This window comes from Crinia signifera, chromosome 7 (assembly GCF_055691185.1).
Source record: "Crinia signifera chromosome 7, ASM5569118v1, whole genome shotgun sequence".
In the NCBI taxonomy this organism is placed as follows: domain Eukaryota; kingdom Metazoa; phylum Chordata; class Amphibia; order Anura; family Myobatrachidae; genus Crinia; species Crinia signifera.
In genome coordinates, this window is record NC_139223.1 from 195518590 (window position 1) to 195532330 (window position 13741).

The window sequence follows — 13741 nt, forward strand, 5'->3', positions numbered from 1 at the left end:
ACAAAGACACCATAAACACAAACTCATGTTGATGTTTTCATGTCGTCCTTTTCCTTTTGACCATGTTGACCTAAATGCATGGTGACCTTTTTCATGGGTCGACCTTTTGCCTGTAAACCAATAGTGGTCGACGGCATCCCGTACAGACTCCACAAACCTGCATAAGACAGTCCGTTATTCAAGCTGGTTTAGATTTATCATGACCGCATGGGGTGGTTGTTATTATAAAGGAGAACTATTCTTTCAGAATACTTTGTGGTTAGTTTTCACATTAAGGAAAGCCCCCAACCCCCAATGAAACGGGATTCTTCAGCTAGAAGTAATTTTGCAGAGTGGTAATGGCTCCCAAAATTACAACAAAGAAGCAGTCTACCAATGATTTGTCCCCAGTTTGGATTTCATCAAACTCCATCTGCATAATAAAGACTCATCTCTCTGCTTGTCTAGTCCCATACTGTATTTCGTCATTTGCCAGGAATGCCCTCACTGTTCCCAGCGGCAGGAACTTCTGCTCTTCCATAGACGCAGCATCACAATCCATGCACCCGGGTGGAAATCTAGGCACACACTACCAGACGATTCTGTGCTCAGTTGAACAATTCATAATTAAGACACTTCGAGGAAACTGCTGATTGCGTTACTTAATATAAGATCCAATAGAACAAACCACCCCTGATTTGTGAATGATTGCAGTGACATATGTTCAAACATAGTTGATTGATGCATTGAGGAAAAACTGCAGCTACCAACATCTAGTAACCAGCTCCCATTTCACCGAATAAAACATTCCATAAAAAATAAAATAAAGATTCAGATGGAAAGTAATGCGTCTGTTACTGTGGTCAACAAACTGAGGGGGGAGATGTATTAAACCTGGAGATGTGATAAAGTGGATATAAAGGAAAGTAGAAGGTGATAACGCACCAGCCAATCAGCTACATTATGTTTAAAAAATAACAGTTGGGAGTTGATTGGCTTTATCTCTTAATACATCTGCCCCCATATGAGAAGACTGCGTCAAATCTTGCAGGAGCGATCTTACTCCCACCAATCCATCTCTCATTCATTCTGGAGTGTACTGACCACACAAGGAAAAAGCAGAGCCGAGGTCATGCAAGGCACGCATCTAAATACATATTTCAGGCAGTTTGGAAAAAATAAATTAAATATCAAGGCCTAATTGAAAGCTTAAGCAGCTATTTACATTACAGACTGGTGTTAGTACATATGCCTCTGAAAGTAATCTCATATGATCATTCTGAACCAATCTAGTAGAAGCTGGCACTCCTATGAGGTTCCTCAGAAGCAGAGCAAACATGTTCAAAGTACATCTTATTGGACACTAACAGGACAATTCAGGTATCTCCAATGTAAGGCTGCTGCGCGCACATCCTGGATAACAGCAAAGCAACGTTGCTCACAGCTATGGCAGTGAGGTAAAAGGAGCAATTTTCTGCCAATGCAAATACCACGCCAGTTTGATGCCACACGGCAACTACCACTTTTTTCCCCCATTTTATTTATCATTTTTAAGAAAAAGACATACAATTCAATAGGTAATTGCAAATATCAACTCACAGTCCTACTAACGTGTACATTTACATATTGTAACAATTACCCATTATACATACATATTACACATATACACAAACACCACACCTAACATCAAATACAGCTGTCCAGCATTGGCCAAGTTCAATACATAGCGTAGGAAATGGATTTTTATACGGTTCTTTATGCAATTTTCTTATTTGTGAATATATATGTTTTTCTGTTAGTTATTGTAAATCCAAACTACCCTTCCTAATGAAAAAAAAAAAAACACACACACACACACACAAAGAAAAATAAATAAAAAGAAGATATGCCTTCATCCACTTATTCTACTATAAAATGTATTAATCGTGTTTCTATGGATGTAAATGTGTTTTTCATGTAGAACCGTATAATCACCAACGCTGAAAAAATCTGGGCCTGTGTTAGCTGCCCATGTTCTGACTATCATAACCTTGACCAATGAACACATTTCCTTTTTCATCTCTGGGGATAGGTTGATAAATAGTTACATTCAACAGACAACATTTAGGTGTAAGAATTGCCTCATCATGCCTTATTCCTAGATTTGCTAGAGTTGATGTAACCTTTTCCTAGAACCCTTGCACCACCTGACATTCCCACACCAGCTGGTAGAAAGTACCCGGTGCATTGTTACATTTTGGGCATTTTCTGACACTTTCCCTCAAAATGTCACCTATCTCATCATAGTGATATATAATCTGTGCAACATATAGAACTGTATTTGTTGTACTCTGAGAGAGTTTGTTGATCTTTGCATTGATGATACTGCGATATTCCATTCTGTGTCAGTTTGCCCCATGTCCTTTTCCCATGTCTCCCTTAGACTGCCCAGATCAGTGGTAGCCAACCGTAGTCCTCGAGAGCTACCAACAGTGCACATTTTCCAGACAACCTAGCTGCTGCACAGCTGCACTCAATAATCACTGACATTTTAAAAGATCCACAGATGGAGCTAATTAGCTCACTTGTGGTTCTGTGAGGAGACCTGCAAAACATGCACTGTTGGTAGCTCTCGAGGACTAGGGTTGGCTACCCCAGGTCCAGATCATACTCATTTTTAACCCGTAATAGCGGCTAGTACCACTTTTAGTTGAATTGCCCCCTTAACATCAAATATTTGAAGCGGCCAAAAAAGTCTTATCAAGCTGTTCAATGGTATGGATATCTAATGTGAAAAAGTGCAAGAGTTAATCCCTAAAAATGGACTAATTCACAAACAAAAATGCTGAAAGGGTAAATAAGGGAACATTTGGAATCACCCATTTGGTTATCTCCCCAGTCACTATATTTTTAAAATAAAAATCATTAGAATGTTTGCTGAATGTATCCCCTCCCTTAAACCCTTTACACGGACTGAAAAATCCAAGCCATTGCCAAGTCTGACCTCGGTGGAAATGGCTTAAAAAAAAAAAAAAAAAAAAAATCGGCTTCAGTGTCAATCCAATCCAGAATGTGTTGAGTTGAAGACCAGTAGAACCTGGGTAAAGCGGCAGTCCAAACAGACACTAACCGGGTTATTTGAGGTAACAATGAAAAATTGATTGGAGCTTCTGAGACACTGGCACATGCATCGCAGCAATCACTAAAGTTTTCGATGCACAGGAAGCCTAAACTACCCACAGCAGAAAGCTGCAAACCACCAGGAACTCGTGGATATATGGATACTCTGTCAGCCATAGCTGCAGTGCTATGAGCAGTACCAACCCCTCACTTTTGTAACGACAGCCTTAAAAAGTCCATAATAAAGGACATCTGAAGGGTTTTGCTGGGCTGACCTGGCTTCAGTGTAAACGGGACCAACCCAATAATAACCTGGGTCGGAGTGCAGTGTAAATGGGGTCTAAAGCCATTTCCGACCCGGGATGGACCGTGCACAAAATACAGTTGTACGTGAACACATCACATTTGTGTAGTATGGGGAAGCAGCCAGACAATGGCATGAGGACCAATAAATAATGCATTTCTTTTTGTATAGCCTATATGATCTATGGTACTTATGTAGTATCTGGGCTGCCGATTTCTAAATCGGGTCGAATCGGGCACATCGCATCGCATCGCATGCGACCATCGATGCGATGCGATGCGATGACCCGATTTTTCCATAGGAATCAATGTTAAAATGGACTGAGTCCATTTTAACATGGAATTCAATGGGAAAAAGGGGTCCTTTTCATACCCCTACTATCCAAGTGGGCATGGAGTTGGATATAAACCTGTGGCGAGCGTAGCGAGCCACCGAGCCCGAAGCGTGGCGAGCGTAGCGAGCCCCGCGAGGGGACACAGAATACCGGCCCCTCGCGGGGCTCGCTTCGCTCGCCACGCTTCGGGCTCGGTGGCTCGCTACGCTCGCCACAGGTTTATATCCAACTCCATGCCCACTTGGATAGTAGGGGTATGAAAAGGACCCCTTTTTCCCATTGAATTCCATGTTAAAATGGACTCAGTCCATTTTAACATTGATTCCTATGGAAAAATCGGGTCATCGCATCCGATGGTCGCATGCGATGCGATGCGATATCGCATCGCATCGCATCTGATTGTATGCCTTAACTTAAGGCATACAATCAAAAAATCGGCAGCCCAGATACTACATAAGTACCTGATCTATAGATATGATCAATTCAAAAACAATCCTCGCAACAAACAGAATTAGGTTTAAGTTTCGAAAATCCTTCCTCACCTTATATATCTGATAAGTAATTTCTTCTCCAGAGTCTTCATTGTAAACTGTATATGTATGAATTATAGTGCCAAATGGTTTAAAATTCACTTCCTTCTCCAGTAACGTCATGAAATCATCTGTAGCGCAGCAAAATCCCGGAGGCATAATTTCACGGATTTTACTTTCAACGTCATCCGCCTATAAAACGGAAAAATATGTATTGTCAGCAACGGACATAAAATCACTGTTAAAAACAATATTAACATTTTTTAAATAGAGACAGTCATACAGTAGCAGCGTCTATATGGGACAGTAGGAGCCACGCAAAAACTTTTGGACGGAGGAAAGTATAGTAAGACATACTCTAAACTATGCAAAAAAGGAGGCTGGAAAATGTATTCACTTTAAATATATAGTATCTTGTATTATTTACAACTCTTCCAAGTTCCCATCCCTACTTAAGCTCTTACCATCTCAAGCAATTGGTATTTATATACAGTAGGGACCTGTAAAAGGAGTTCTCTCTCTAATTACCCCACCCTGCACATCAAGGAATTCAAATGAACAGCAATCCTATCCGCATTCACCATAATGAAATTACCAGTAAGAACAGAGTTCACCTAGATCGTACGGCCTTCCCCGACAGTATTATACAGCATTGGTCCTGAGCGGTTATCTACAAGCAGTCAGAAAGTTGGGTACATTATCTTTATTATCTATCCATATTATTAACTTCAAATGTAAAGGCCTATATAGTAGGTAAGGAGTTTGTAGCAGTAAAATCGCAACTTTGGAATTATCCAATCAGGCTATGAGCTACGCATTATTTGTAGAGTAACAAGAAGAAATACATTATGTGCACCTAAAGGCTTGTTCACTTAGAAATGTCCTTATTTTTGAAAGAAAAAGGTCTGCAATGCTGTAATTGCTGCAAAAGGAGCATTCTTTGACAAAAGCAAAGTTTGAAGGACAAAATTATTTCAAATAAAAATCATTATTTCTAACCTTAACAATGTTCCATTCATTTTGCAACTCATTTGAAAAATAAAAGTCATTTTTTTATGGAAAACACGAGATTGTCTGGGTGACCCCAAACTTTTGAATGGTAGTGTATTTCCAAGTGGAAATAATGCTGTGTTCACACTGCTTGTGTGAAATACCCGGCATTGCAGCGACGGACCCCCGTTCTCACTGCTAAGGCAAATTCCCGGGTTAAGCAGTTCTACCCTGTAATTTGCCTTGGTCTCAAACTGAGGTAAAAAGCAGGGTTGGAGACCCGTGAATTTCGACACAGGTTGACCCGTTCACACTGAAAAAAAAAAATAACATGTTAAAAAGGAAAATTACCGGGTCGACGCGCTAGATCCGGGAATTTCCCTAGAAGTGAGAACAGGGTTTTAATATAAGACCAGTTTCAGGGTTCACTGTTCAAACAGTAGAGAGTATGAAGTAGAAGGACTGAGGGAACTGCTAATACCCCTTTACACACCCTACCTATAAACCAGGTTATAGCCCGGTCAACCCGTGCCGAGGAGCAGTGTGAAAGCACCAAACTTAAAAACCTGGGTTGGTCAACCCTGCAATTCAACATAGGCTATAAGAAGGGTTAAATCGAGGTCACCCTGTGTATAATCAGGTCTGAACTGGCTTAAACCACTTTCACGTCGCAAACGCCGGCATTTGCAAGGTAAAGATCCCCGCAGTGACTCGGCAATAAGCCGTGTCACCGACCTCTGAAGCTGCCTCCTTCCTATAGTGTGAATGGGACCCGAACTATCTGTTTACACTGCTCAGCTACCCAGGTAAAACCCTTCTTTTAACCCGGGTTGGGTTGCTGGACCAGGGATTTTCAAAAGTCCATTTCACACCATACAGTGACCTCGGTTGAGTGTGGAAGGGGTATAAGCAATGTGAATTAATGACCTGAAATTTATTTCCTCTCACTTTATTCCACAAATATCATGTTTACTTTATTTTTTTTAAGTCGTTCTTTAACTTGTAAAATGTCCGTCAGTCACTTGCATGTTCTACACGTACAATTAGGGTACTTCAATAAGCAAATCCATTATAATCACTACTTACAAACCTATCAAAACGATAGTCTGGGAAAAAAAGAGGCAAGTTAAAGTTAAAAAAAAAAAAAAGGCGACCCCTGCAAGAAAACTCAGCAGCGGGCTACAACCCATATTATAAGTGTATTGCTGCCTAAGCAGAAAGAGGAAAAAATTATATTCAAAAAGTTTCTTCCCATGAGCCAATGATACATTTCTCTGTTAAGATTTCCAGACAAATAATGCAGCATTTAATAATTCCGCCATGAAATAACACCATTAATCAAATTGTTTTATTTATTTTTTTATCATTATTACAAATCTACTTAAAAAAACACAAAAAGTAATGATCAGAGCGTGTCCCGCCCTCCTAAAGCAAGGACAGGTGCGTAGGATGCTGATTTGGTGACAAAGGGGAACAAGTAAGTACATAACAGAACAAGGATTAAAAAAAGGTTGGGGGGGGGGGAGATAGGAGACTCTGCGAAAGCTCGTCTAATGAAGTTTTATATGAAAAAATGACAAAATGTATTTAGGAAAACTGGAGTGCAAGTCAAGATCACCAATTTAGGATTACAAGGAATTACAAGTTGTTTTTATGCAGATCTGCAACAATAAAAGAGGAAATCCTCTCAGACGAACCGTAATCAGAGATTAGACGTAAGCTTGTTAAACAAGATCCGTCCCCCTGCAGACTGTCAGCTGAGCAGACAACATATTCCTTTTCAAATCCCCCGAGGCCACTTGAATGAATACATTTACTACTTATCTTAAACCATGAATATTTGATGAACTTTCACAATAACATATTACCGCTTCTCACCAGGCAATAAAACCTAATGAATTGGCCTCGACTGAACAAAAAAAAACGTCCCCCCCCACCTCAATAGAGTCCCTAAAAGCCTAGCAGTGCATGGAACAAAATGAGCTCGCACCCTTCATTCAGGGGCGCTCTGTTCTCACTGTGTATGGGAGGGCAGCCGTACAATGGAGCCAGGTTCCTCCTCAATGCAGTCTACATGGCGTTCAGCTGAAATGTTTGTATTGTATCTATTTCCACAAGGGCTGACACAAGAACACTCTGTGGTCACTTACGAAGAAACCCTTTCACACCGTTTACATGCATGATGGGTATTAGTTCAAAACCCACACTCTTACGGCTCGCCATTCAGGCAGGGGGAATTAAGATGCTTAGGACAAAATACGCTACAAAAGGCTAATAAAACATGCTACTAATTCCTGCTCTTTCAACCATTATCCCCTAGTTGTGGCAATGCACCTGGAGATGAATAGCACTTACATCGGCATTTAGTTAGCCCTGCAAGTTACGGGCGGAGAAAGGATAGACACACTTTCCCTCCGGCTAATTCTGCCCGTTTTCTTATTACAGGAGGTGGAGACAATCTGCTACACGATGGCCCTGTACTTTGTATTCTCATGATCATCACAAAGACTTGGCATTTGTCCTCTCGGTTTATGAAATCAACATCATTGTGCATTGATGCAATAATATCACACAACCTTGTGCCTACTTTACGTCTCCTTACACCGGAATCATACCAATTATTTCCTGAGCCATGTACAGGTCTAGGCACTCTGTAGCATCAAAGAGACCTAGATCTAATAAAAGGGCTCTTCAAACTTTTTTGCTGACCCCAAACCTCAATATAGTAAGTGATATATTTGGAAGAAACAAAATAAGACCCAAGATTCTAAAGCCTTTGATGAGCATCAATCTTTTGGAGGACCATTTCCCCCAGCTACCAGAGTTCCTGAAGACCTTTCTGCTTGGCAATCGAAATCTGTACTGAGAACAATGTTATCCTGATTGTAGGACTGAACAGACATTTACTCTTTAGGGATTTATTCTGGCAAGTAGCTCCTCATAGAATCATTCCATCTGGCATCAATATTTCACAGGTATACCTGATAAACAACTATTTATAAAGATCCATGTATATTACTGGTATGACATCCATGTCGTATTAAGGACCTTATTCTGACCCACGCGCAACGATGCAAAGTTCCCACCGTTGTGTGTGTAGTAAACGCCGCACGCCCCCCTCGTTGGCTGCGAATGGATGTTTTTCATGAACATACATTCGCTGCCTTGGGTGCAGGGACCAAATAATTCGATGGTCGCCGACCATCGAATGATTTGGAATGAGCATGCAAAACTAAGACCATTGGGTCTCTTAGTTTTGCGTGTCCCTGTATGGGAAGAGTGCGGGCAACTGACATCCGGCAAGGTCAGCTGCCCTCCCTGGCAGCCGCGTCAGTGCTAATTTCCATAGGAACGCCCAGCACTTTCATGGGTACCATAGAACGCTGGGTGTTCCGACGGGCGTGTCCCCACCCCACGACATCCGCACTGGCGAGTGCGAACGGGACAGCGAACTTGCAGTTTGCCGTGCCTGTTCGCACCCAGCGTATGCCCATGCGTGGAAATGCACATAACGAACACATCGCTCCCCCATTCGAACACATGGGGTAGCAAACGGACAAGAATAAGGTCCTAAGTGCACAAGCATTTTCTTTCTACAGTTTTTATTATTACATGTATGATTGAGATAGGTACTTGTGTATTTGCAGGGCACCCACTAAGATATTTGCTTAGTGGGCCATTCTGCGTAGTGAAATCGCATGACATCGCACGGCACGTTTTCGCATGCCATTTGCGGTGCGATGCGATTTTTCATTGTATAAGCACCCATGCGATGAGATGTGATGGTACTTCATTTTAAAAGCAGCCATGTGATTTTAATTGCTTGCTATTTTGCACACCCCACTATCCACGTCACCCCGAAGCGTGGAAAGCCCCGCGAGGGAACACTGTTACGCGTCGTCCCGACCTTTTCATACCCCCACTATTCACGTCGGCGTGGAGTTGATGTTATAAAGCGATTTTCCTACGGTGCCCTGCAAATACCTTGAGATATGAGATCTTGAGATATTTTTATACAGAAAGCCTTATTGTACCCAAGTGAAAAAAAATGGAGTTAAAAACTATGTAAATCCATACATACTATGTAATTCCATAATGCGTGTGTGTGTTTATATTTCTTTTAGATTTAATTCATAAACCAACCGCTGGCCTGAGACTTTGGGGCCGTTTCACTTATTTTTGCGAAGAGCTACCACTATGGGCACAAAATGGAGTAATTCAATTGTTCAATTTAGACGGCCAGTAGCCACAGGGTTGATCTTCTCAGTCTGAGAGCGGTGCAAGAGGATTTTGGACGCCTAAAGCAGGATTTTAGACGGGTTTAGCGATTTTTGTTTATTCTGAAGCATGTCAATAATATACATTAATCAATGAGCTATCAAGATAGGCGATAAGTACATGCCAGACGAAGACAAAACTAAGAACTATGGTGGTCATTGTCCACAGTCCCCTGTAGATACCACAAGGTACTTGAGAAACTCTAAATAATCAATTGCTGTGTCTATGTAGGGAGGACGGATATAGAACTCAGCAGGTCTCAGAATTTGGAATCTCTGAATTCCTTAGCCAAGGAAGCCTTCACCCAGTCCATCCGAAATAGGAAAAATAATGTTTCAGGAAAAAAAAAAGGGGGGGGGGGGGGCACTCTAGGCTGAACCCAGACCTTAAAAAGTGTTATTTTAGCAGTTGAGCACAGTTCCAGTAAAACTTTACAACACCTGTTTGTCTATATGGCAAAACCCAGGAAGGATGGACCGGTCAGGAGCGCTTTGTGCAAGGAAAGTTAGAGTGAGTATCAACCATCTCCCAGCTTTATTTGTCCACAACACCCCAAAAAAAAAAAAATCAACAAAAGTTCTGTAACATCAGTGTCCATTTTTTTACATTTTAGAATATAAATCACATATTATAAATCGCTCGTCTACATGTCTATTGAATTTATATTTAGTATAAAATAGAACGGCTATACATTTTGCCCAGCGCAGATTTAATCTTTTTTATATAGGACTATTTTGTGCTCCAAAGAAATTTACTAAATAGGGTTAAGCTTTTTAGGGTCTTCTATCATAAGTATTAAAAGGCAATCACTGGAGAAAATTTATTAACCTTGGAAAAATTCCCATTTTGAGCAGGCTGGTCCTACCCAAATTAATAGAGTCCAAGAAGAACCCCCCACCCCCCCTCCCCCCTAGATCACCTTCCAAAGGCGTGATAGCCTTAGATATGTTCAAATGGTAAAGAGTGGAGGAAATTTTAGCGTAAAATATGTAAATAGTGTAAATATGTAATACTCCTTTTAGACCAGGTAAAGGTTAATCTTGTACAGTGGTTCTCAAACTCGGTCCTCAGTACCCCACACAGTTCACGTTTTCCAGGTCACCCGACAGGTGCACTCGTTAATGACAACACATGTAAAGATCCACAGGTGGAGCTAATTATTTCACTTAAGAGGAGACCTGCAAAACATGCACTGTGTGGGGTCCTGAGGACAGACTTTGAGAAGCTGTGCTTTATTATTTTAAAATGGGCAGGCAAAACTCAGGGGTAGATTTATTAAGCTGGGTGAAGTGATAAAAGTGTCTGTTTTTTATCACCGTCCAATCAGCTCCTACCTGTCATTTTTCAAACCAAGCCTGGAACTTCACATTTAGGAGCTGATTGGCCGGTGATAAAAACCAGACACTTTATCACTTCACCAAGCTTAATAAATCTGCCCCTGAGTCACAAATAGAAGGCAACAGATTTTTCATGACTAACATGAAGTTCAAAAATATGCCCAGAATTCCGATGTAAGGACATCAGATGTGGTAAGCAAGCGGCGGGCCGGTACATACAAAGCAATATGTGGTTTAGCCTATTCACAAAGCTTAACTGTGTCCGTTTGGGTGCAACATGCATTGGCGCCCAAACACAACTGAATTGCAACAATTGACTGGGTGTCTAAACAATCCCGTTTAGATGGGAAAGATAGTCTCTGAAAACAAATGTTATTATAGGGGAACTTTTCAATGCCTATAAACAAATAAAATTAAATTAAAACAATTAAGAAATACAAAAAAAATGTAATTTAAAATCCACCAAAACAAAAAAAAGATTCCCAATAATATGTATAAAAGCAGGTGATTTTCAAAATGGTCATTTTATATTCCTATTATTTTATTATAAATCCGCAGTTTATTTCGTTACGCTTTACAATAGAATAACTGGTCTTTTATAGGCACTGATAAAGTCAAATGCCAAAAAGATTCCTAAAAAGTATGGAGAACAAAATTATTTGAAATATAATGTCTAATCTCTATACAGGACACATTCTCCCATCAAGAACACACACACACACACACACACACACACACACAGTGAAGGATTCATTGTAACAAACTCAGCAGGATTGCAGCAAACAATAATGCAAACATTAAAATAAGCTACCCAGCATAATTGTCCGTAAATACATTTCTCATTTTATTGGATACTAAAACAAACCTCTGTAAGAGACCTGGGCAGATATAAGCCAAGTGCCAAATTAAACAAATTTCACAAACCGTGCACCACAACAACCTTAAAATACATTAAATTCGCACTAGTACTTGTGAAAGATGCATAGGAGACCCAATCAGAACAAATCTTGGAGGTATAGAACCTTGAGCAAAAACTTGGGATTTAATACAAAAAGGGCTCAAAGATGTGAAGAAGGAAAGTAGCCAGATCTAAGTGTGTATAAAATACTATATATAATTGGCCTGCAGTTGACTCGGCTTAGGAACTATTCTGCTACGGAAGTCTGACAAGTCACTGTCCATTTCTGCTGGCTCCACATATCTCATGACAAATTATTATAATTGCTGGATCAAATTCAGGTCCTTAGTTGAGGGTTGGGTTACCGTGTTGAATGTATCCATATTCAGAGCGGTGTGTGAAAACCCCAGTGAAACACAAATTACGCAATTAAGTGTGAGGGTGAGTTGATGGATGTAGGAGACAAGTGCAAGAAAAAGCAGAACCAAGAGGATTTTGACATGAAAAACAGAAAAAATAAAAGAAAAATAGCATAGAACATTGGAAAAGGCACAACCAATGCTGGGTCAGCATGTACAGTTGGTGTTAGAGACCACAAAGTAAAGAACACCCAGGTACAGTTGTATATTCCTTGAGCGTATTCATTGGTTCAGGTTTCTTGAAATCACGTACAGACATAGGGGTAGATTTATCAAGCTCGGTGAAGTGATAAACTGTCTGGTTTTTATCACCAGCCAATCAGCTCCTACCTGTGAAGTTACAGGCTTCTTTTGAAAAATGACAGGTAGGAGTCGATTGGTCGGTGATAAAAACCAGACAGTTTACCACTTCACCGAGCTTAATAAATCTACCCTCCAGTCACTACATCATATTCTTTTCCCCTTACAAGATTGTTCCTTTAGACATTGGGGGCCAAATGTAATAGGGTGAGAGTTTCAGAAAGTGTGAGATTTTGGGAGTGTTTTCCCATACATATTTTTAAAGCGGCAATAATTTACACTGAAAAATAATTTACACAAAAAAAAATGAAAATTCTCACAAAATCTCTTGCTTTCTGAAATTCTCACCCTATTACATTTGGCCCTGGGAGGTATATTTACTAAGGTGTGGATTTTTAGAAGTGGAAAGGTTGCCCTTAGCAACCAATCAGATATAAGATATCATCAAATAGAAGGTGCTAGATAAATGATGAGTACAATCTGATTGGTTGGTTCCAAACTTTTCATCAAGTCTGGAGCGGAACACGAAAATCTACATTAATGGCCATTGAAACCCACATTAACATCACTCAGATTTATAATCGAATAGAAAAAGGAAAGGATAGAAAGGGTTCTTGTGTATATAGCAGAACACTTGGAACCTTTAGTTCTTATCCTCTGTTCCCAGCAACTGCTATAAGTAGAACAATGGTTGGTACTTATGTATTATCTGGGCTCCCATGTTAAATGCACCCCATTTTTTTATACCCCTACTATCCAACTACACATGGAGTTGTGGCGAGCGCAGCGAGCCCCGCGAGGGGACACGGTCTCATAAGAAAAATGGGAGCCCAGATATTACATAAGTACCCAATGGTTAGTTTTGAGCAATGCCATGAAAATATGGACATCAAGCCTGAAAACATAAAAGTCAACACCAGTACAAGGGGGATACACTTTTCTTAGGAGGATTTCTAGTTAAGATGAGATGTTGCCCTTAGCAACCACATTCTACTACTTTACAGTAAAAGGGAGAGCTGCTCAGCCAGCCTTTCTTTCCCTGTGCAGTACAGCTAAGCGTAGCTGCTCAACTGGGCTTTTAGGCCAGAATGTCCAAGCAGCCCTAACATAGTACTAAATGGCCAGTCCAGCCATTGTGTTCACTGCATGAAACATTATGGACAGATTTGTATTCATTTGCATGTAAAGCAAATGAAATATGTGCTTGGTTAAACAATCACAATATCAGTGTTAACATAATGGAAATAAGGCAATTTAATAGAAATAGTGGGTA

At 40.5% G+C, this 13741-nt stretch overlaps 1 protein-coding gene across 2 annotated transcripts in view; it reads right to left on the bottom strand.

The window, feature by feature from the left end:
* Positions 1–13741, bottom strand: part of HAT1 (histone acetyltransferase 1) — a 66249-nt gene that overhangs the window by 33200 nt on the left and 19308 nt on the right. For both annotated transcript variants that reach the window (XM_083154815.1, XM_083154814.1), the window contains exon 5: positions 4259–4438. In XM_083154815.1, the coding sequence (XP_083010941.1) occupies positions 4259–4438 (180 nt within the window). The remainder of the gene's footprint in view (positions 1–4258; positions 4439–13741) is intronic.